The sequence below is a fragment of the Cibotium barometz genome, chromosome 61, assembly GCF_041138505.1.
Source record: "Cibotium barometz isolate CiBa-2024 chromosome 61, ASM4113850v1, whole genome shotgun sequence".
In the NCBI taxonomy this organism is placed as follows: Eukaryota; Viridiplantae; Streptophyta; class Polypodiopsida; order Cyatheales; family Cibotiaceae; genus Cibotium; species Cibotium barometz.
Window position 1 is genome coordinate 28,642,230 of NC_141106.1, and position 24,815 is coordinate 28,667,044.

At 43.2% G+C, this 24,815-nt stretch overlaps 2 protein-coding genes across 12 annotated transcripts in view; both read left to right on the forward strand.

Annotated features, from left to right (window-relative positions):
- Window positions 1-6,934, forward strand: part of LOC147604725 (1-phosphatidylinositol-3-phosphate 5-kinase FAB1B-like) — an 80,207-nt gene extending 73,273 nt beyond the window's left edge. For 4 of the 5 annotated variants that reach the window (XM_086794626.1, XM_086794627.1, XM_086794628.1 and 1 more), the window contains 7 exons: window positions 1,365-2,354; window positions 2,511-2,839; window positions 2,982-3,108; window positions 3,622-3,777; window positions 3,942-5,789; window positions 5,993-6,259; window positions 6,349-6,934. In XM_086794626.1, coding sequence (XP_086650752.1) covers window positions 1,365-2,354; window positions 2,511-2,839; window positions 2,982-3,108; window positions 3,622-3,777; window positions 3,942-5,789; window positions 5,993-6,259; window positions 6,349-6,702 — 4,071 coding nt within the window. In that variant the 3' untranslated portion in view covers window positions 6,703-6,934. Of the gene's footprint in view, window positions 1-1,364; window positions 2,355-2,510; window positions 2,840-2,981; window positions 3,109-3,621; window positions 3,778-3,941; window positions 5,790-5,943; window positions 6,260-6,348 lie in introns of all 5 variants that reach the window. The other variant, XR_015265302.1, reaches the window with a different exon arrangement.
- LOC147604726 (uncharacterized) lies at window positions 6,814-8,942 on the forward strand. Of its 7 annotated transcripts, none has more exons than XM_086794634.1 (5): window positions 6,814-6,946; window positions 7,105-7,154; window positions 7,244-7,310; window positions 7,467-7,644; window positions 8,610-8,942. In XM_086794634.1, the coding sequence occupies exons 1-5, from the start codon at window positions 6,895-6,897 to the stop codon at window positions 8,653-8,655; spliced, it is 393 nt and encodes a 130-aa protein (XP_086650760.1). In that variant the 5' UTR covers window positions 6,814-6,894; the 3' UTR covers window positions 8,656-8,942. The 7 variants fall into 7 exon arrangements, with proteins under 7 accessions (XP_086650760.1, XP_086650759.1, XP_086650761.1 ...); XM_086794633.1 differs by having other exon boundaries at window positions 7,467-7,640; XM_086794635.1 differs by lacking the exon at window positions 8,610-8,942 and adding an exon at window positions 7,987-8,556.
- Window positions 8,943-24,815: the final 15,873 nt, after the last annotated feature.

Consider the following 24,815-nt stretch of genomic DNA (forward strand, 5'->3'; position numbering starts at 1 on the left):
TTGATGTTTTGGACATGCAATGCAACTTCCGCTGTTGTGGGCAATCAGATGAATGTATCTGACGATGCTAGCCATGTCATAAAACACATGATTGATGGTTATGTCATGAGGAACATGTATACAGCTATATATGAATTGATGTTTGAGTCTAACTGAACGACGAGTTTGGCACCACGTTGGATGGAAAACAGGTTTTAAGGCTGCGTGGACAACATGTCGTTACTGTGAGGCTTGAGCATTGTTGAAATGGTCAAAAGCATGTGATGCCTAATGCATGAACATAGCATGTACAACATGCATGTTTGGACGCATGTACACTATGGTACATTGGTATCAAAAGTGAATAAGTGGACATATTAGTACACATGGAAGGAAACAAGGCCGTGATGCATTCACGAGTGCTTGTCTACTTCTTGAATATGGACAAACAGGCATCTCGGGATGGCGGACAGCAGCCATGTAAATATCCCAAGGTGAACATGTCATGTTGCATCTCCTCCGAGAGAGAGATTGATTGGATATGGAGGGGTTTGCCACGTGTTTCTTGTGAAACCTACAATGCAGAGTAAGCTTCGCAAAAGCAATCAAGGAGTTGGTTTATGACACTAGCTAGCCATGTACTACAAGGAAAATAGCCATTTAGAAAATTATGACATGACTTTATGGCTGGCAGTGATAGAGTAGTGGATGGCATCTGCCATTGGAAACTTTTGACCAAGGGTCATGATATATTAAGTGCTTAATCAAGTTTACTACGTAAGTGCTCCAAGCAACGCTTGTCCTGGTTACAGAATCTGATGCAGGGTCAGCCAAGGGCAGGGGCAACAAGGGGCTAGCTGGTGGGGGCAAGGTGGCAACAGAGAAGGGGGAGCACAAAGGGGGGTGTACCGTGTACTGAAGGATCTGGGAGGGGTTTGTGAGCAGGGGAGGTGCATGCAGAGAAGGAAGGTGGGGGGGGTTGTGCACAAAACAAGGAAGTAGAAGCTATTTAACCAAGACATGATTTTAAAAACTGTCTTTTGGGCATTCTTTGAAGCCATCTTATTCTTATGAGGACCAAAGATGCTGTAGCATAAGCCTAATGATCTACATATGTGCGCATTAATACTTTTGTAAGGAATCTTGTTTCATAAGGAAGCTATGTAGCTCTGAAATGTCTCTTCTGAACTGAAAAAAATGAAATTAAAAAATTGTACATACATACATACATATATACATATATATCTGTATGTATGAAGTGCCTGTGAAAAGCTGGTAAAGAACCTTCTCCTCCTATTATCATCAATTAACCCTGTTTTCTCTTTGGTTTGTTGAAGTATGTCATACGTTCTGGTTGTCAAAATTACTTTGGTATTGGTTTTCAGATCTTGCTTAAGGGATCGAACAGTGATGAATTGAAGAAGGTGAAGCGTGCAGTTCAGTTTGCAGTTTTTGCAGCTTATCACTTGGCATTAGAAACCTCGTTTCTTGCTGATGAGGGTGTTGATTTGCCTGAACTTCGTCTTAAATCCCCTTTGAGCATAGCTCTGCCAGACAAGAAATCAAAGTCAGACATGTCTATTTCCACAGTATCTGGTTTCTTAGCTCCTACATCATTGCAAGCTGGGAATCAAGCACAAGTTCGTGCTGGAAGTACATCGGCTTCAGCCTTTTCAACACCTGGAGCATCCGTTCCAATGTCTGTGAACTCTTCATTGGTGTCCTCAAGAGCTAGTTCTCCTCTAAGCAGTCCTTTCAGGGGACGTGAAGGTTCAAATGATGCAGATAGTGTGAAGCCTTCAACCAGGAGCACAAGTTCGGGGCTTCGAGAAGTGATTGGGGCAACCTTAGGGAAGCTCTCACCGGCCATGACGCTTGAGGATTTTGGACAAGGTGTACTGGGATTTACTGCTTCGGTGAGGAGAGGTTACCTGGAGGCTTCATCTGCAGCAAAGGCATCATCTGAGTCACCACCAGCAACCAAGTTGTCTGCTTACGATGAACCTGTCTTGCCGGGGGAAAGTACTGGTTTATCTCCATTTGAAGACGTGTCAAAGAGTCCTGCACAAGTGCCATCTAGCTCAGTAGAAAACCAGACAGTGGACTCACCATTGGAAAGGACGGACTCAAATTGTACTGCTCTAGAACTTCATCATATATCACAAACTAGCAACCAGGATGATAGCGGCCAAGATTTGAGCCAAGAAGATTTTCCACCCTCCCCTTCTAATCATCAAAGTATCCTGGTTTCATTTTCCAGCAGTTGTTTAAGGAAAGGGACCATTTGTGAGAGAGGCCATCTTTTCAGAATCAAATACTACGGCACTTTTGACAAACCTCTAGGAAGATTCTTACGAGAGACTATATTTGATACGGTATGCATGTCGTCCTCTTTTTATCTGCAAGCTTTTTATGAAGGTTGTATGGGGCTCAGATTTAGGAGATAGAACTTGTGATCTTGGTTCTATGTAGGCATTTTGATGTAATAAGGTAGATAACTTTATCAATTACCTTTTTAAATGGTATGACAGACTCACAAATGTCCAGCTTGTGGAGAGCTAAAGGATGCCCATGTTGATTGCTACACTCATCGGCAGGGCAGTCTGACTATTTCTATTCACAAGCAGAATGAGGCTTTACCTGGTGAGAGTGAAGGGAAAATTTGGATGTGGCACCGTTGCTTGAAATGTGCCCGAGTCAATGGTATCCCTCCAGCAACTCCTCGGCTAGTTATGTCAGATGCTGCTTGGGGCTTATCATTTGGGAAGTTCCTGGAGCTAAGCTTTTCAAATCATGCAGCTGCAAGTAGAGTAGCTTCTTGTGGGCATTCTTTGCACCGTGATTGTCTCCGATTTTATGGGTAAGTGTTTGTTTATGATATTCTTAGCCTTATGATAATCTTGGAAGCCAATTTGTTTATGCTGTTCCAAGATGGTGGAGATAAGACATCTGCAAATGTAGTGGTAATATAGAGATGGTGAGGGAACTTGAGTTTGTTGCAGGTTTGGAAATATGGTGGCTTGTCTGCGGTATTCTCCTGTCAATGTATATTCTGTCTATCTACCTCCATCCAAGTTGGAGTTTCATTACTCTGAGCATCAGGATTGGCTGCAGCAGGAAATCAAAGAGGTAGATATTCAACTTTGAGTCTGTTCGCTTCCATTCTTGGGGGTAGACCTGTTACCTAAGGAAGAGTAGCCTGTAATCATTAACTCGTGAGAACATTCTTGGGAAAATCATGAAAATTCGTGTCCTTTTAACTCCAAGAGTAGTCTCCTTTTATCCTTCTTAAATACGAAAGTAGTCTCCTTTTATCACTAACTAGTCTGATTCCTGTAATGAGAACGAGCTTGATACTGTATCCCCTTTTTTTAACACATTTTTAAAAAAATGGAGAGATGATACTAGAAAAAATACTTAACCAGTCAGCAGAAGTTGAGACTCAACATGGTACATACCTTTCGACGAAAAAGCCTTACGTGTTCATTTGATGTCTTGGGCGGTTGTAAACTTTCATTTTTCAAATGCATACCAATTTCTTATGCCATGTCTACTTGTTTCTGGTAATGTATCCCTTTCAGTATTGTTGATTTTCTTGCAGTCTTGTGGAAGCCTTTCTTTATTCATAAGATGCCTTTGCAGATTGCAGAAAAAGGAGACCTATTTTTCAAAGATGTCTTCATTCGTCTTCAGCAAGTTCAGGAGAAAATAAATTGCACCAGTGGGAAAATTCCAGAGGTTAAGAATCACATTTCTGAGTTGGAAGATATTTTATCGAAGCAGAAAGACGGTTTCCAAGTAAAGCCTTAGTCTCCATGAACATATGAAGAAGCCAATCACATCTTTGATCTTTGTGTTATTTTTCACCACGTTAATCTCAGCAGAAAGCAGGTCCTAAGGAGTACACTTGTACACTATTTGAGAAGTACCTTGTCTTAACACTTTGTTATTTGTGTTTTCAGACAGCTCTACATAATGCGGCATCATGTTGTGGAACTGATCAGCCACATGTTGATATTTTGCAACTCAACTACATTAGAAGAAGTCTTTCCAACTGCTCTTCCTTATGGGAGAATCGCATACAAAGCCTGTTATCCTCTTTAAAGTCACCAAAGTCTTCTACTGGATTTGATTCAGTATTGATTGGAGATTCTCTTCTGTCCTTTTTGAAGGATATCAGCTTTGGCAGTGGCAGAAATCGTAAAACTGATATTGGTAAAGATGCTTCTGTAGCAGTAAGTCCAAATTTGGATGGTTCAAAACTGGAGCTTATGGAAGGCACTGGCGCCCCTGCATGCATTGGTACCATAAGTCTAAGTAATAGTGCCCTGTCAGAAAACATTAAGCCTTTCACTGAAGGAACAATGTCAGTCATTGATGTGGAGGTTACACCCAAAGGCTGGGAGTCTGTCGCTGCCAATAGGTCGGCAGATTCATGTATTACAGGAGTGCACTCGATGAAAGGATCGATCAAAGCAAATTCCTCTGCAGAGGGACCCTTGGCACTGTCAGAAACAACAAGGATTGAAGCCTTTAGTGATCCTGAGAGGGTCTCCTTCTTAGATGCAGGATTGGAAGATAAGCCATATTCGAGCAGTAGTCCATCAGGAAATAGTTTTTGGCCAACAAAAGTGGCGAGTGTAGTCAATGGTGGTAAATTTTTGGAGGGAGATATCGGGGTGCACAGGTCATTATCAGAGGGCCATTTTTCTGCCTTTAGAGATGTTTCAGCTACGTTTGACGCTGCATGGACAGGTAAAGGCCAGAGCCTGGATGCTCTTGGGTTGGATTTACCTTTAAATGAACATGAAGTCACCACATTTAAAACTAATGCAGAATCAGGGGCTGTTATCAATGATGGAAGTAAACGGTCAGGTTCTGAGACCTCTGATGAATGTTCATTAGAACATTTTACACAGAAGCTTAGCCCTAGTGCGGATTCCCAATTGGCAAGCACTCTTACTTCACCTGCCAAAGCAGGAGAACCTTCTAATATTGAAGGTTGGGTAGGAGCGCCTTATTCAAGCTTCTCTAGGCCTTACAGTGGGAGTGCTAGTAGCACATTGTCAGGTTCGCCTCCAATTGCAGATGCACAAATTCTATCTACCTCGCCTTTTGTAGTTTCCCATGCAGAGCAAGCAGCAGTACATGAAGGGGTTCCTCCAGGGATCAATGTGACAATGGTTTCTGTGTATGATGATGAACCAACCAGCATTATTGCCTATGCAATCACTTCGCAAGAACATCAGGGTCATTTGTTTGATAAAACTGACAAGCAGAAAGACAAGGACAAGGAATACAGAGACAAAGACCAGGAGAGGACAGTGCCAGATTGTAATGGGGGTGGCACTTCTCACCCGCTTCAACTGGTGGAGGGTAGTTTAGAGCAAGGGAATGGTAAAGATGGCATTCTGTTAAGCTCTGATGAATTGTCACCTGATGATCCAATGCTATATTCCAAAGCCATGCATGTGAAGGTCAACTTTGTTGATGATACCCCACAAGGAAGGATAAAATACGCAGTCACATGCTACTATGCAAAACAGTTTGATGGTTTAAGAAAGAGATGCTGTCCAAAGGAAATGGACTTTATTAGATCTCTTTGCCGTTGCAAGAAATGGGGGGCACAAGGTGGAAAGAGTAACGTGTTTTTTGCTAAAACTGCGGACGACAGGTTTGTTGTCAAACAAGTTACTAAAACTGAGCTTGATTCGTTCATCACATTTGCTCCTGCATATTTCAAGTACATATCTGATGCGCTTATAACGGGAAGTCCAACTTGCCTTGCAAAAATCCTTGGCATTTACCAGGTTAGTGCTTATTCTGTATACAGGTTTCATCAATTCAAACATCATTAGTTCTGTGTCTGGGAAAATCACCTTCCTTTATGTGGTCTTTGCTTTGTACTTTTTCTCTGAGGCGCAAATGATTTCGAAATCTGTTTTTTGCTTGTCTCCTCTTTAGGCTTATCAAAGCATGCAACACCGGTTTGTAACTGGGATATGCTTGACAGGTAATGGTAAAACATGTTAAAGGTGGCAAGGAGTTACGCATGGACCTAATGATAATGGAGAATCTGCTGTATGGACGACAAGTTACTCGAGTCTATGACTTAAAAGGTTCTTTAAGGTCGCGCTACAATGCAGATGCAACTGGGAAAAATGCTGTTCTTCTGGATCAAAATCTGCTAGAGTCAATACAAACCAACCCTATTTTTATCAGCAATAAAGCCAAGCGACTGTTAGAGAGAGCTGTATGGAACGATACAGCTTTTCTAGCGGTCAGTTGTCAATAGCTATTTGTCTGCTGGTTTTACATCGTAAATTTTTAAGTTCATGCCTGTGACTTTGAATGCTTGTGGGCTTGCAGTCGGTTGATGTTATGGACTACTCCTTACTTGTTGGAGTAGATGAAGAAAGGCGAGATTTGGTTCTTGGCATTATTGACTTTATGAGGCAGTATACATGGGATAAGCACCTTGAAACATGGGTGAAGGCTTCTGGTATACTTGGTGGTCCAAAGAATGCCACACCGACTGTGATATCTCCAAAGCAGTACAAAAAGCGGTTTCGGAAGGCTATGAGCACATACTTTTTGATGGTTCCAGATCAATGGTCACCGCTTACTGTTGTTTCAGGTCCACCACATTTTGAGTTTGTTGATGAAAGCTCCTCAGTTGCTGTGAAAGATGGACCTCTAGATGATTCTGATGTATTAAATTGAACTGCCATTTTGGGGATGGGAGGTCTTGCAAGGCCAGTAAATGACCATCTCCCTTGTACACCAGCAATTTCCCCTCCAAGGATAGGAAGCTTATCACAAGGCCTTTCTTGTTTTAGAGGAAATTCCTTCTTGTGTATTCTTCAACACCATTTTGTAGTCTGCAATGTCATATGATCCTTTTGGTCACTGTACATGATAACTAGTTACTGGCAAATGTTTTGTGCTTACTCTCCAGCAGTCTCTGGTATGATGCCTTACCCTTCGTAGTCTTATTGTTGTGTAAGGATGATTTGAGAATGTTGCATCTTTCCAGTAACCCAACTTTCCTTTCTATAACTAGGGTAGTGTACTTATTTCTATGCTTCAAATAGGATGGTTTTGCCGCCTCAAATTTTTGGGCAGGTTTCTATGCTTCAAATAGGATGGTTTTGCCGCCTCAAATTTTTGGGCAGGTATGACCTTTTACATGTTCTCGTTGGTTCAAACTCTTTTTTCTGGTCCTTTTTTAGTGAGATCTCTAATTGGGTTTCTGATGACACAGAATTCTAGCAGCATTTGTACCGAAAGAGCAATAGACGAACTCTTGGACACATTACCCGTATCCTTCTGTAAGATGTTTTTTTAACCACCATTTTGAGTCTTTTGATCTTGGTGAGCTTTGCAGTGAGGGAGTTGTTTAGCTGAAAGGAAGCTTTACAGGTAAGTACACAGCCTATGCATTGGGAATGGCAAGTGCAAAGTGTCACTGATAGATTTGGCTGCAGTTGATTGTTTCAAGGCTGGGCAGGTTTGTTCACCTGAAAGCGCAAGGTCATGCAGTTGGAGCATGTCTTCTGTACTGTGGTACAATGTTTGCTGTGCTGCTGCACAATCAAGCTATATGTCATTTTGCAATGGCAGTGCTGATGCTGGATTTAGAAGTTTTGGTGAAAATCTTTGTAGGTAGTTTTCCGCTGACTTTTGCAATTGTCTTGTGCCTTACGGTTAAAAAAAGATATAAACGTACGCCAGTTTCACTTATGCTTGTAGTGTTTGAATTTACGTTTTATTTTTTGTAAAATTGGAATACTTCAGCATTACTGTGTATGTGGCCCTTTGTTAAGACTTGCTTAGTGCTGCATGTCTGTATCATGGTGTAGTCATGGTCACCATGAAACGCATTTCATCAGCCCTGAAACGTGAAATGTCTCAAAGTTTCACTGAAACGTGCAGTTGAAACAGCTAATTATTTTGGGTTTTTTTTTTTCCCTAGTACTTGATCATCTCTTGATTATATATATATAGGTGTTTCAGTCCGGCCTTTCGGTCCGTACTTGTCTCGGGGTGAAACGCTTCGAGTTGAAACTCTGCGGTTCAAGGTGAAACATTTGGGGGCTGAAACGTTTCGTGGCAATGCCGGTGCGAGTGCAACATCTTGTAGAGCGGTGTGTTTGTCACTAGATGGACAGCCACACCCCTCTCCTTGAAGGACAGGTTATGAACAGGGACTGATCTGTCAGATGTGGTTATGGCTATCGTAGTGAATTTTTTCTAGTCACCTATTGTTGCAAAGGAAGGCCTCATTAGCAAGCAGGGGATCAGCAAAGGTGCCATATTGCCAATTAGTGACTGAGGGTGTCCACGGGAGTTAAGTGTATGTACTAGCCTTTATATCTGGTGCATAGGGTGTGAGGATTTTTGTCTGAGTTGTGTTTAGATCCATAAATTCTGGTCATGATGATGTCGTCCATATTTGGGATCATTTCTTGATTTCATCCTAACTGTATGTATTCTGCAAACTGTAGACCAGGCACCACCACAGATGTAATTTGTGTGGCTTCCGTTACTAATAAATGCATGGAGCAAGTTTAGTCAGCTGCCATGTTCAGCTAGTTACAGATAGGTTTTTTGTTTTCAATGCTTTACAGGTTCCATGAGTACATATATAGAGGAGCCTCCATCATTCAATATTGACCATCATTCAACAACCTCCAAGGAATTTAATCATGCATGCTTTTTTTGGGGAAATTAGCCGGCATTCAACACCCATATTGACATATGGTCTCTTAACACTAATTTGGTCGCATAAGATGACCAAAAAATGTATCTTTAAGGGTTATGGAAAGATTTTTTGTAGTATCTTTCTACAATGTGAATTTCCTTCAAGCTGTGTAATATGCATAACTAAAAGGACAATCAAAAAAATGCATGCACTAAAGAAATAAAAATACATGCATCCTTTTTCCTCTTAACAAATGAAGGGGTACTTTGTTGCTCGCGTTCACTTTGATAATCCAATATCAAGCTTTCAAAAAAGTAGTCTGTCTTCCAAACCTATTTTTCAAGTTGGTGAGACTTGGAGGTACTAAAATAAGTAGTCTCAAGAAAAGTTAAAAACCGTGTACAGGATGTTGACATGTGTAATAAGTTTAGTGAAAGATATAGAACTTCTATGTCCACTTTTTTTAACAGGGGTTTTTAAAGTTGGTGATGTTTTTCATGAATACACATTCAAATTTCATGCTGAGAGTTTGAAAGATCTTATAACAAGGTAAAAATGTAACTAGTGACTAACAAAAAGACTCATAATGAATCCAGTGGATAATGGGTTTAAGCTCATATGACATTTGAATAGAAAATAGAGTCTCTACACATGAAAATAAGTATTATTAAAAGAAATAAGAGACATGAAAAAGGCATTATTGCCCTTGAGATTGTCAAGAGCCATTCATGTCTAGATAAAGGATAATGCAATAGAGGTAGAGCAAACAACCTTGTTCAGCTCGACAAACCCATACCTTGTCACACCAAGAAAGGCCATCTATACATTTCTCTTTCTATAAGCCAAACAGATTCACTAAAGTGGAATAGGGGTGCTTCTCAAGCTATGTAGGGCCTACAAAGAGCAAGATGTTGAGGCAACTATCCAATACTTAGGTGGAGGTTTGATGCTCACAAGGATCATCTATTCAAGATTGGAAGCATTCCAACAACTGCGTACACCAATGGGAAGACCCGTGGAAGTAAAACTTCTACACATACCCCACAAAACAAAAAAGAAATAGAATCCGTGACTCCCCCACCTACAAAGAAGCCTTAGTAGAAGAGGAGGCACAAACCACTACTGAGAAGTGTATAGAAGGCTAAAGGCCATAGCTAAAGATGAGAGGCAATGAATTAGTGAATGACCTCCAAGTTAGACACAGACATGGAAAGAACACCATCTCCACAACCACAACCACATGCAAAGGGGAAGAGCAAGGAGATTGAAAGCCAATTTGTCAGCATGAACCCACAAACCACCACCACATGCAAAGTAGATTATTGAGTGGAAGGCAAGGGAGGTAAGTGCTAGCAAGGCTACTTCAAAGAGCCAAAGCCTAAGTGCCATTGGACAATCGGATACATTCAAGCTGGATGTATCAAGTTGATCCAACACTTTGCCCTGCAAAACTCTCCCATTATAGCTCAGGCACAAGGAGCTACCAAGAATGCTCAACAAATCCCTATCTTGCAAGAACAAATCAAATTGAGAGAAGCACAAATACATGAAACTTTGAAGACCAAGGATGTATTGCTAAAAACCATTGGCCAACCAGTCTTTCCTTTTCGAAAAAGACAAGGCAGTTGGCTTTAGGCTTTATAAGAGCACCAAGCTATAGTCAGTCACCTTGTGGCCAATCGTTGGGACACCAATTCACTGCATGCAATAGAAATCAAAAAGAGGGATGCCATTATTAGAAACCTGCAGGAGCAACAGAGCAGGAACTTACCAAAGAGAGTTCCCAAGAGCCCGCAAGCTCAGACTCTACCGAGCTGGTCGAGACAAAGGACCCAACCAGTGGCAGTACACTGGTTGAATTTGGTGGCCCCGCCCAATACCTCCACTTAGCCCTCTTGGCATTATCTCTAATGTTTATCTATCAAGGATATGCCTTGGATCAGTCCCTTAACCTTCACATGTTCATAGATTTATGTTGAAAGGTGCCAGTATAATATATGAACTTGGTGAACATGCTTATTTTTAAAGGAGACATCTGCTTGGAGCAATCAGCAGATATATATCATCAAAGAGTACATCCAATTGTTTTTAACTACCATGCATGATGTTTCATATTGAAAAACCCATGTGTAGAGGCCGATGCCAAGCCTATCATACTGAATGCAGATCGATTTGCAAAACATGTTGCCATGGTAGATAAAATAATGGATCATGTAGAAACTTGGATACATGAGGAAGGTCTTGTTGACAAGAGAGCAACATACAAAGCACTTCAAGCGAGTCCATTGGCTACAACAGACAACCCAATCGACATGGTAATTCTTTACTACCGTATTGTGGCCCAAATCAAAGAGCAAAAAGCAACCAATGCTCTCTTTTTTACTACAATGCAAGTATCCAACTTTTGACGGAATGGAGGGGGATGAAGCCTTGGACTACATTGATAAGCTAGAAAGTCAAGACTAATTGGACAAGCACAGTAAGTCAAGAGAACCAAGCCCTGGAGGATCTACCAAGGATATGATGAAGCAATACATAAGTTAGCAAAGAATTTCCCTTGCAAAGAGCCTATTCATGGCATTCATAGACTTAAGGTCCTACTGATCTGGGTATACCTTGAGCAACCTTTCAATCAGTGCTGTGTAGAACACCTCTATCGAAGAGCAGAGTGGATATAGGAGGCCATCGATATTTAATTGTGTAGAGATGAAGAACCAACCCAAGTGGCAGCTCCGCTACCTTCACAATCCAAATTGATGGGCATCCACAATCCAGCAATGCATCAATCCAATGTATATGCCACAGCACAGGCGCATGAGATGGAAGGTATAAGAGCTCAAGAAGGAGATGAACCCTCCCCTCCTCAACTTTCCAGAGTTTCAATCTCTACCATTCGGCATTCCAACAGAAGAATGGATGTGCGGTCTGATTGGACAGTTTTTTATTACTTTATACCAAGAAGCCCCAGCCCCCAACAAGTTCTTGGATACCATTTGGATCTACTTACACGACTTCAAGGAATAGAAGGGCCCCATGCAGTGGCACAAATATGCTGGATCACATGTACAAGACCTTGCGCCCACACTTTAATAAATTTATGGGCTATCCGTGAGCATGTAGTTTTTGGAAGCTTTTCGGATGCAAGCCTTTGAAGAGATGTCCTCATTCTTTTTTGCAAGTTATAACTTTGTGTTCACCCACAATAATGGCAAGCCACTCCAATGCTTAAAGGTGGTGCAACACTTTCACATAATAAGATCGTCTCATGGAGATAAATTAAAGATCCTCTCATTGACAAAGCCCATCGCTCACACTTCCAAGGATAGAAGCCGGTCTAGACAAAGGGGATTGTTAACTATTTTTGTACATGTTAACTCTTTTTGTATATCTGAAATCCCCGATTCTAGCCTAGGATTAGTTCACATTGTGTATGGCCATTGGCCCAATGATGTATCAAAAGCAAGCCATAAGCCTTGCATATATAGGTAGAGATAGAAAATGGGTACCCACTTAAGTTGAGTGGCCGAGCAAAGCCCATTTGTATGTATATATGTCATGAGAATATATTTTAAGTCCTCTAGAAAAATATTATTTATCCCCTCTTGAGTAATTAACGCCTAGATTACTCTTGCGTCATGCCGGCTAGGTTAATATCGTGGGTGATACCACTATAAATATTAATACGTGCGGTATATGATGTATGTTTGAGGCCACCTATGATTATTGTTAACCCATGACGGACATTGAGATGTACTATGTTTTACGTCATTAATTTAAATATTCTGAGTCATGGGCCGGGCTTGTCGGCACCATATGTTAAGGATAAAGGGATTGGGTGATCGCCGATGAGAGGCGCACCTTGAATGTCAGTAGGATAAGGGTTAGGATCGGCCGGCCATGTATGGGCGCCCAAGTGTGAACGGCCAAGTCACCTATAAGAGTCAAATGTAACCCTAAAATCCTCATTCTCATGTGTTGTGAATACAAGAGTGCTCTTGCCTTATCTCTTTGGTTTCCTTCTCCTGCGTGTGTGAGAGAGAGAGAGAGAGTGAGAGAGCGATCGAGCACTGTGTAGCGGCACGGCGGCGGAGAGGCGGTAGAGCGACGACGGCGGCTCCTCCTTCACGGCTGCGACGCGGGAATCCTTCAAGGCGGCGGTTGAGCGGTGAGTGACACACCCTTTGACATTCTGTTTGAGCTTCCTTCCCTGGTTGTATGCTTGCAGCCATTCGTGGCTCGCATACGGTGTCCGGCAAGTCCCCAGCTACGACCTGTGCGGCAAAAGCGCACATTTTTGGCGCCGCTGCTGGGGAGTTGCCCTGCACCAAGCTCCAGTTTGCAGCTCGGCTGCTGCGTGAAGTTTAATCAACACTGTAGGAAAGCGACTGTGTGTTTGTTGTTAAGGTGTTTCTGTGTTGCATTTCTGTTTCTTTTGTTATATTTTCGCTCCGCGTGTGGGCGTGCGTTCTGTTATCTGGTTTCTGCGTGTGAGAGGGATTTCTGAATCCCCAGATCTGTGCTGTGTGTACGAACTGCGCCGCGGCCAAGGCTGAACCCTAAGGAAACCCTAGAAAACTTATCTCACAAAAAAAAACAGAAAATAAAAAATATAAAAATAAAAAAAAATAAAAAAGAAAAAATTAAATTTTATTTTCAAAGAAAGAACCAAACGTGTGGAGAGGAAAGATTTTCTAATTGGAGAAAAAAAATTTGAAAAGAAAGATCCCCAAACGACCTCGGCCCCGGCCTCGGTCTCGGTCTTTTGATATATATATATAGGAGAGTGAGCCTCCATAGCTTTCTTTCAAGTGAGAGCTTATGGGAAGTTGTGCCCTATATGTAGCCCACTCCCCAAGGAGTAAAGTGAGTATGTGGGATAAAGCCCTCACCCTTTCCTCCACAAGCAAATAGGCTTTTGCCCCTTCCCCCCAAGGAAAACGGACTGTTTTGAGGACTACAGGAGCTCTAGATAGGCGAACACGGTGCTGTAAAGCACACTAGGATCCTTTGAACGATACGCTCGTTTCGAGCTATCACACGTCCTAGTCCAAGTTCGACCGTAAGTAAGGGGGTCAAAAACGGGTTAAAAACAACACAAAAACAAGTAAAAACGGGGTGCAAAACACCTAAGAAACCACTTGTGTGAGTTTCAAGGATAGTTACCAACGCACGTAGGGTACCCACATCACATGCATCTACGCTCTGGTCGGGTGCTGGAGTCTGAGCCACTAGAAAGCGTTTCAGTCTACACAGGCTCACACCGTCCCTCCACATTAACATCTTGGCCTTCGGCTGGAACCCAAGGGAGTGCGACCCAAGATCCACGAATAGTGGATAGTGACTCATCTTCTGACTCAGAAGCCATGGAAGGACACCCTACCAAGAACCCTGAGGAGACAAGCCAAAACATGCCAGTGTGGGCCCCACAACCTGGATCTAGCATGTTTAGCTGTCTAATAGAGACTTTTAGTAGAGCTACACGCTCTGAACATGCGACAAGCGAAGTAAATGAAGAAGGAGGGGTAGTGGATTCGCCATTCACATCTTATGTAGACCCTACCCTCCCAAAGAGTGTCCATGTGGATATTCTACCCACTTCGTTCAATGAGGACCCTACTGAGCTACCACATTCCGATGCTCTTCCTAAAGTAGAGGTCCCTAGAAGCCAATCCATAAGAAGTGACATTGCGTCCACTTCAAGAGAACCGTTTGGCACACCAAGTCTAGATGGGATATTTCTCAATGAAAATTGGGAATATGATCTACACACAGAGACTCTAACGGACCTATACACGGGTTACACATACCATGTGGGTTGGTTAGAAGTCCTACGATCTACATCTAGCGCCACTAATCTAGAGGAGCAACAACACATGATATGTGAGGTGATTCATAGAATTATCCAATTTGAGAGGCAAAATAGTGGAGTGGACCTAGTTTCCACTAGCCCTATGAGGTTTTTGGATACGGGCAAGGCCAAACAACCAACCCTATCACAATTGGAGACTCCCTCGGTGAGTCCCATAGACCCTTCATATGTTGTTTCGCCTGGAGTCTCAATGCAGGTTGAGCCCACGAGTAGTAACTTTAGCTTTCCAACCTTGGCTCAACTTTCCATTAGGGAATCCGCAATGCCTAGCCCAATGATGAGCATAGCTGAAAATGCACCTGTTACCGCTGTAGTTAGTACGACACCGCTACCTAGTGGAACAGTACCTACAACAGTGCGTGGCAGTGCCTATCGGCCTTATGTACCTATTGCTACTCATGCTCATGTAGCTCCTACGCCTCCTAGTATGCCAATGGCGTATGCTCCAAGACCGCCTTATCACAACCCTTATCCAAGAGGAGCTAGGCCTAGCTACATATCATATCCTACATCATTTGCCAACCTACTTAGACCAACGCCAACTCCTATCAACCAGGCTATCCCGGAAGTGCCTCCACCAGCTATGCCTGCTCACCTAGGTGATCTCGCAGCGTTTGCTCAGACGATCGGACGATCTATTGCGGAAAACATGCGGGGTATGCCTGAGAGAGAACCTAGAAGCAAGGCAGTACAAGTGGCTAAGCTCACTCAAAACTTCAGTGGTAACGAGGATGTTAGGAAGCACATTGAAGTCTTTGAACACGTGTGTGATTCCTTGGAAGAGCACAATGAGCTGCATAAGTGTAAAGCCTTAGGCTTAACCTTGAGTGGGAAGACCGGAGATTGGTATCGAACCTTAAGGGTTGAAGAGCGCACTCACTACCCCACTCTCAAGAGATTGTTCTTGAAAGAATACATACGTGAGGGTGTGCTTTGGGGAGTAGCATCTCAACTCCAAAAAGCTGAACGCGAGGAAGGGGAGTCAGTGAGAGACTTTATAAGTCGATTGAAGCATCTAAATTCTCGTTGCACTCCCGATGAACGCTTCAATAATAACCAACTCCTCGATAGATTCATCCGAGGATTGCGCCACGAGGACATTTACAATGGCTTAGTCATTAGAGGTCTTACAACGTGGGAAGCAGTCACTGCCAATGCAATCCAGTTAGAAGACAACTTGATCATTGCAGGTAAAAAGGTGTCTTCAGAAACAAAATCCGTTAGTTCGCAAGTATCTGGGCACGAGCCAATGATGGTAAAACCTATTGCCAAGGAGCCCAAGATATCTAAAATGTCTGTGACCGGCCTTACTAAGGCTCTCCAAGAATACTTTAGGGGTAATCGAGCTCCTCAGAATAGCCATATGTACCCAAGGAGAGAGCAACAATGGTGTTCGGTGTGCTTAGGACCACATAGCACGAGTGAATGTCCCACATTCAGAGTCAAATTCAATGGGAATTGCAATGCATGTGGTAAGTACGGCCATTAATCTAAGGATTGCCTAGTACTTAAGCGAATGTTGGCAAACCAGGCACCACTAGCTTGGTCAAACACACCTCAAGTACCCGCGCTAATGCCTGCACAACCTATCGAGCAACCGTCACAGCACATAGTTCCAAGGAATCCGAATGTAGTCCAGTCTGTGCCGTTACCACCGCAAGTGCTAGGACCACAACCTCCACATCCAAGGATTACCCCAATAAACCAGATGGGTTGTGAGTCACATAGTGCATGTGGGGATTATGAAGAGGAGATAGACCCTACTGCTCCATACGGGATTGATACGTTTGAAATGATTCCCCAGTACTACATGGAGGATCATTTCGGGCAAGTCAAGCCTGTATATCAAGCGGCTGCTCTTGCCACAAGAGGGCAAAACCTTAATACCATGGCAAGGAGACCACCTCTTCAATGCTATGATTGTGGTGGACCACATCGTGTAGCGGAGTGCCCTAATAGGCTACAGAAGATCGCTACTCATATGCAACCAAATCAAGGGAGCACATCGGGAATGCCGGTACTTACATGTAATCGTTGTGGCATAGATCATTTGATTGCTCAATGTCCACATAATCCTAATGCACCCAAGATTACGCCATTGAATTTGGTTGAGGTCACCAACCAAGCATGAGGAACCACACCTGTTGTACCCGCAAATGTAGTTACACGGTCAATGCTTCAAAATCAAAACTACATTCTTGAAGAGAGGGATACTGCATCAATCGCTCAGGCAAAGAAAAAGAAAACACGGCGAAAGAGATCGCTTAATGCCACGAGCTCCAAGCCCAGTTCAAAGACTAACATAGGGACAGGAGACGACCTCGTGTATATGAATAATCCTGAAGACGATTCTGATTCAATAGAAACCATGGGGACCAAAGCCACTACCTTAAAGGAGGAACCCACTCGGGAGCTCAATGAAGGAGAATCAAGCGAGTACATAAATAAGGGAAAACAGAAGGAAACTTCCTCGGTCCCACAACCAAGTCAGTTAATGCCCTCTCGACCACCCAAACTGACTGAGACTCCCCAAGACAAGCCACGTGGGCCAAAAACCCTCAAGAAAAAGATTGGTACTTACCCAAACCCAGTTGAGGAGATTGAACAAGTGCAACACTTAAGGGGTTTGGTGGAAGAAACACAAGGAGAACTGGAGCCAAACCCGAGAAAAATCAAAATTCCAGACACAGTGTTTCCTACGCAAGTTCAGCCTCACCGGAACCATAAACCTTTAGCTATACCTAGTATCATTCGGGAAGAAAGTGAGGATAGGACATCCGGAAGTGGGCAAACACCCTTCTTGCTGGAAAGAATGTTTAGTGAGGGAATGCCTGACCCCATCGAAGAGGAAGTGATTCCATCTTCACCAGTCCCTAGTCAAGGGGCGATGTCTCGAAAAGTACCGTTGAATGTGTCCAAGCTAATGGATTTCATGTCCTCCGAGATCAGAACCACGATCATATCCAAATTATACGGAGATCCTGAGCTATTCTTAGCTCTTCGGGCATTTCTCAATGGAGAACTAAAGGCGGGGCTACCACAATTTGCAAATATGGATAGACCTGACACGCTTCAAGATGAAGGGGAACATTGGGATCTACAACCCAACTTTGATGAAGATTCGGTCGTGGAAATACCTGTGAACAAGTTGGGACAGTACTTTGAAGGTGACGAATCTAATGCCACCCTCCCCATTACTACCAAGGGATTAACTCTAAAGGGAATCCTTGATGGTGGTGCTGGCGTGAGCATTGTGACTAAAAACTGTTGGGAATCTATGGGAAGACCTCACCTTGAAGTCACAAACATAGTGGTTAAGATGGCATACGGAACCATAGCTAAACCTATTGGAATGTTAAGGGACCTTAAGATCAAGGTCCTGGGATACAAGGTAAAACATACCTTCATTGTTATGGATTTCTCCAAGCATCCTATGTCATATCAAATGATCTTAGGACGTCCTTTCATGAGGGAAGCACAAATGGTGCATGACTGGTCGAAAAACCATGTCTATCTACAATTCCAAGACTCTGTCATTCGAGTTGATCTTGATAATGGTCATGCACATCCTTTAGGAAGCAAGGTTATCATTGATAATCGATCGGATACCACTGTTCACTCCGCCCCATTAAGGTATTGCTATACATGCAAAAAAGAGACTGATGATGGGAAAGATTCTCCTTACATGGATGTCCTACCGGGTATGACTGAGTCGGATAACGTGGATTGGGTACACCTAGCGGCAACCATAGACACATGGGGAAATAGAGGTACAAGTTGGGTAACACCTGAGAGGGGCAAGATATGCCACCGTTAGTGCCAATAAACATGATAGGTGTTATGCACTTGACTCCTGATGGCAAGGAAATGGCAAACTCCCTTGACAATGACAGTAGCGAAGACTCTAACAAATGTAACTCTGAGTCATCTGAATCTCAAGAAGAAACTGACCCTGAGCCTGATGGGAGGGATGAATCAAATATTCACCCAAATGTGGAAGCAAGATGCTCAAGGCCTAGGACAGTGACCTCCTGCAGCATCCGAAAGTGAGGGGGACACAAGTGAAAATCGACCAAGTGAGTTCGAATCTGATAGAAAAAAAATCAAAAACTTGGTAAGAAGAAAACGAAACATAAGCGCCAACGCTATCGAGCTAATGTACGCACTGCAATAAACAAGGAAAGATCCACTGCAGAATGGCTTAGTTATGTAGGAGCCATTGATGCTCATCGGAAGATAGCGGATAATTGGGGACAATACCTCCAAAGTGTCATGTGGTGTATTCCGCAACCTCATGACGTCGCCCAATTAGAAATCGAAGAGAAGCCGAAACTAAGTCGTACTGCAAGAAGGCGGCAAAACCAAGAGTTGGCTCAACAACAAAAGGAAGCGGAATTGAAAGAAAAAAGCCTGGCACAACAAGAACCAGTAGACTTACACCCCGCACTCGAGCATTTCAAATCATTCACCACAGGGGAACGTAAAGTAGTCTACACAAAAGCCCAACGAACGCCTACCAATGGGAGTAGCGGTGTCTACGATGGCCCTGCGGTAGTTAAGGAGATAGACTTAGCAGATCCGGGTGAGGAGTCTAAACCAGTTTTTATTGCTCAAGACCTCACCAAGGCGGAAGAAGCTGCACTTACGAAGCTTCTTAAAGAATTCAAGGACATATTTGCTTGGACATATCATGATATGAAGGGTGTTCCACCCTCGGTGGTGCAACACACGATTCCAATGATTAGCACTGCTAAACCAGTCCAGCAACGTCCCTACCCAATGAATCCTAAGTATGCAAAGATTGTACAAGAGGAAATTGAAAAGCTGGTAAAATGTGGATTCATATACCCAATTGAGCACTCAGAATGGGTTTCTCCGATAGTCATCGTGCCAAAGAAGAATGGGAAACTCAGAGTGTGCGTTGATCTCAAAAAGGTTAATGCAGCCACCAGAAGGGATCATTACCCCTTGCCATATTCTGAACACGTGCTTGAAAGAGTGGCAGGCAAGGAGGCATATAGCTTTTTAGATGGGTACTCGGGTTACAATCAGATCACAATTGCAGTCGAGGACCAAGCTAAAACAGCATTTATCACGGAGTTTGGAGTGTTTGCCTTTCGCGTCATGGCCTTTGGCTTGACCAATGCACCTGCAACATTCCAACAATTGATAAACACGGCCTTTAAGGAATATCTAAGGGACTTTTGTGAAGCTTTCTTAGATGATCTTTGTGTTCATTCCTCCTGGGACGAGCACCTAATGTGTTTACGAAAAATATTTGAAAGGTGTAGATTATATCGCATCTCCTTGAATCCTTTCAAATGCCAATTCTGGGTTAAACACGGAGTTATCTTAGGGCATATAGTGTCCAAAAATGGGATTTCCACTGACGAGAGTAAAATCAAGGTCATTCTGGAATTACCCCCACCCACCAACTACAAGGGAGTCCAACGCTTTATGGGCCACGTTGGTTATTATCGAAGGTTTATTCTATTCTTCGCCGAGATAGATCGAGCATTGTATAAGCTTCTTATCGAGTTTATTTGGACCGAAGAATGTGATCGTGCCTATGAGCTATTAAAGAGGGCCTTGGTGAGTGCTCCAATACTGAGAATGCCTAACTGGGATTTACTCTTCCATGTGCATATTGATGCATCAAACTTTGCTATTGGGTGTGTGTTGACTCAACCTGGAGAACACAAGCTAGACTACCCCATTAGCTTTGCCAGTCGCCAGTTGAACGATGCTGAGATGAACTACACCACTACGGAGCGAGAAGGGTTGGCAATGATATATGCAGTAAGGAAATTTCGTTATTACCTCCTTGCCACCAAGTTTGTTTTCTATGTAGATCATCAAGCATTGTTGTATCTGGTAAACAAACCATGCTCCACAGGAAGAATCACACGATGGCTATTGATTCTTCTTGAGTTTGATTTCACTGTTGTTGTGAGACCTGGCAAAAAACATGTCATGGCTGATCATTTGTCTCGCATACCTAATGGTGAAGCTCCTACGGGGGTTGATGATGACTTACCGGACACTTCCCTGTTCATGGTGGAGACAATGCCTGAATGGAGTGAGAAGATTGTTAACTTTTTGGTTAATGGCTTTCCACCCAAGGAGCTTCGTAAAGATCTAGCTCGAAAGCTAATCAAAGAATGCGAACCCTATTGCCTGATAGCTGGAACTCTTTATAAAAGAGGAAAGGATGACGTTCTTAGGCGTTGTGTCCGAGAGGATGAGTATCTATACATTTTGCAAGAGGCACATATGGGCGTAGCCGGTGGTCACTTCTCAGGAGACTTAACTGCGCGAAAGATCTTACAATCAGGGTATTGGTGGCCCACTATGTTCCAAGATGCATCACTCTTTGTGAAGGGTTGCGATGAATGCCAACGATATAAGAAACCCCAGAGGAAAGATCAGATGCCCCTACATCCGATCAAAGTAAACCAACCATTTGAAAAGTGGGGTTTAGACTTTGTAGGTCCAATTAGTCCAGCGACCCGAAACACACAATCTCGCTATATTATTGTGGCCACTGACTATATGACCAAATGGGCTGAAGCGAAAGCGACACGTAAGGCAGATGCGAGGACAACAGCCAAGTTCCTCTTTGAAAATATAATCACACGATTCGGTTGTCCTTTTGAACTTGTGAGCGACAATGGTACGCATTTTATAAATGAAGTGATTAAGGAGCTCACAACAAATTTCATGATATCTCATCATAAATCTACTCCTTACTATCCGCAAGCGAATGGCCAAGCTGAGAGTACCAACAAGACTTTAATCTCTATTTTGACAAAGACAGTTGAAGCTCATCGCACGGATTGGGATCTAAAGCTTACGACAGCTTTATGGGCCTATCGTACTGCGTACAAAGTGGCTATTAATTGCACACCATTCAAAATGGTATATGGCCAAGAAGCAGTCATGCCGTGGGAATTTGTCATTTCTAGTCTTCGTGTTGCTACTCAAGAGGGTTGGGATGGTAATCCCTTAGTAGAGCGTCTATATATCCTTGAGCGGCTAAACGAAGAAAGACAATTGGCTGTATACAATGCCCTTGTGGAGAAGGATAGAAGGAAAAAATGGTTTGATCGCCATCTAAAGGACAAGGACATCAAGGTTGGGGATAAAGTCCTGATGTATGGAGTACGAAACGAAAAGAAGAAGCTCAAATATGCTGGTAAGGGACCGTATAGAGTATGTGAAATTACACCGCAAGGTACCATCAGAGTGGAGACTCTCGACGGAGTTGAAACCATTGGATTCCTTAATGGGAGTAAATTCAAAAGATACTATGACCCCCTGAGCCAGGAGGAGTTACACGCAATCCATCAAAAAAAGGCAGCTAAAGAACAGGCTGAGCTTAAAAAGATACAAGCAAGAGTCGAAGCCAAAGAACGTCAACAGCGTGCTAGGAGACAACGAGAAGCCAACTTGGGAATTACGCAAGTATTTTTCGAGGAAGCAGAGGAAGATGCACTGGAATCTGACCCACCTCTAAGATACCCAATTGAGTTACAGAGTCCTTACGGGGAGGTGCTGTATAATGCATTATTGGATACAGGAGCTCAACACAATTTGCTATCATATGGCGTGTGGTGTCAACTGGGAAAACCACCTTTATCCAAGAGCTCTATCCAAGTTCAAGGAATCAACAAGAAGAAAACCCCTGTCTCAAGAATTCTGCACACTCCGGTTGCTTATGACAAGGGAACCATAATTCAAAGCTTTTTGGTTATGCCTGCTGGTACCATGGAAGGGACTATAAACTTAGGACGCAAATGGATGATGGCCACCAAATGCAATATCGATTGGGCAACCAGACGAGTCACGACACAAGAACCAACACTAGGTCTGACCGCTCAAAATCTCGCTCCTAAGCCATCGACTCTGGACAAAATGATGGATAACAAAAAATCACCAAGTCCAGTGGCAAAACCATCTTTGATTGTTTGCCACCCCTCTAACGCTTCAACGCCAAGACTGGAAACATGCAAGGTGGTCCCTAAAGCTTCGCTTACTATGCCAAAGAGTACATACAAATGGGTCCCCAAAGCTTCGTTAACAGCTACTTCCCCTGCTCAATCTCGTTCAGCCACCAAGAAGCCTCGTAAAAGGAAAGCAGCTACCCACCCGAGAAAGGGGAATGTAACATCGCGATGGATCCCTAAAAAATTATTAGTAGCCCAAGGGTACTACGAGGGAAATGACCAGATTTGGGTCCCCAAACATAAGCTGAATCCCTCTACATCACCTGTAAAACCTTGCAAACCAATTGTTGCCACCCCAACGATAATTCAAGATCGTGGTAAGGGAAAGGTAACAGAGTGCTCCACACCACTTCTTCCAGAGTTAGTTTGGATTCCCAAACGATATCGATCATTACCACCTAGCTCAGGAAGGGAGGAGCCACATGAAGCTTCTAGCTCCTCATGCCAAGCACACGCTGATATAGAAGTTTCTACATGCTCTACACCTACTCTTGCCAACACCTAACAAAAAACCGATGAGTCTACGTCTCCCCTTGTAATAGTATCATCGGAAACCATTTCCTCCATTCGTTAATGGGAGCGTACACTACCATCTCTGCAATTGGAATATTCCTAGGCAGCATGACGTCTTTAGTTAACCTTGGAATACGATTGTCTTAGGTCTAGGGTCAAACCATCTTAATGTTTGACACCTGGCCATGTGTGTGTTGACCTCTAGGACATAGCTATTACCCCTTTGTCGAAAGGATGCAAGACAAATTATAGTTCAGGAGCGAAGATCAAAAGAAATAGATTTTTAAAAAAAAGCCTACAATAAATGGCAATACAAGTCTATGATGTGCTTTAATGTTGGCCTATCGCCTTATTGATACTTGGTAGGCGAGGAGTATTCTACTCCAAACTGATACCTTGGTTGGTAGGGGGTAGCCTTGCCTAAAGTGAGCTAATAGATTCCTGGATAATGCCTTGTGTTAAACATGGTACCAGGATCGATGTTAGTTTTGCCTTAGGAAGGTCACCATTGTGTGTAAAAATTGTCACGTGCATTTAATTTTAAAAAAAAGGCAAAAAGCTCCTGTAACTCTGATGTTTCTTGTGTCCCTAGGCTTGTGGTATTAACTTATTCTTAGAGTAGACACAGTGTGGTCATCTGTTTATTTATTAAGCTTGGTTATTTTCCTTGACTTAGGCCAGTTATAAACCTTGATTAACCTTTGACACCTTGCTTACTCTTGATTTACTTTCAATAATTTTAAACTCCTGTTAATTTGCTACACTAGCTCATTCATGTAACCCTTAAACTAAGTTCTCATAATAACATTCATTGTGGTCTAACATGCTTGAATTTATACACTTTATATCTTTTGAATTCCAGCATACTTTCACTCTACTTCCCTATTTTGCAGACGGTCAACAACAACAACCCTCTCGAGCTTACCATACCATAGCTTCCGAGGACGGAATCTACATCAGGAAGGGGGGCATGTTAACCCATGACGGACATTGAGATGTATTATGTTTTACGTCATTAATTTAAATATTCTGAGTCATGGGCCGGGCTTGTCGGCACCATATGTTAAGGATAAAGGGATTGGGTGATCGCCGATGAGAGGCGCACCTTGAATGTCAGTAGGATAAGGGTTAGGATCGGTCGGCCATGTATGGGCGCCCAAGTGTGAACGGCCAAGTCACCTATAAGAGTCAAATGTAACCCTAAAATCCTCATTCTCATGTGTTGTGAATACAAGAGTGCTCTTGCCTTATCTCTTTGGTTTCCTTCTCCTGCGTGTGTGAGAGAGAGAGAGAGAGTGAGAGAGCGATCGAGCACTGTGTAGCGGCACGGCGGCGGAGAGGCGGTAGAGCGGCGACGGCGGCTCCTCCTTCACGGCTGCGACACGGGAATCCTTCAAGGCGGCGGTTGAGCGGTGAGTGACACACCCTTTGGCATTCTGTTTGAGCTTCCTTCCCTGGTTATATGCTTGCAGCCATTCGTGGCTCGCATACGGTGTCCGGCAAGTCCCCAGCTACGACCTGTGCGGTAAAAGCGCACAATTATTTCAGTTAGGTTTGTATGGCAGGGTGATTCCTGGGGTACTTACGCCTGGTAGTCATGAGTTGGTGATGATTTGTGCCTGTTTAATATTTGTGGGATTAATTTAATAATTAATTGGGCTTATATTTTCAGGTGATGAAGACTATGGGAATTGAAGAGTTTACTTTGGAAGAAATGTCTTGGATCATCACATTTCATTTTTGG

Excerpts from the sequence above, each read along its gene's own strand:
- LOC147604726 (XM_086794630.1), top strand. The coding sequence starts at position 6,895 with ATGATAACTAGTTACTGGCAAATGTTTTGTGCTTACTCTCCAGCAGTC. Across the intron at positions 6,947-7,104 it reads TTACTCTCCAGCAGTCTCTG|GTTTCTATGCTTCAAATAGG; the intron begins GTATGATGCCTT and ends ATTTTTGGGCAG. Across the intron at positions 7,155-7,243 it reads CGCCTCAAATTTTTGGGCAG|AATTCTAGCAGCATTTGTAC; the intron begins GTATGACCTTTT and ends CTGATGACACAG.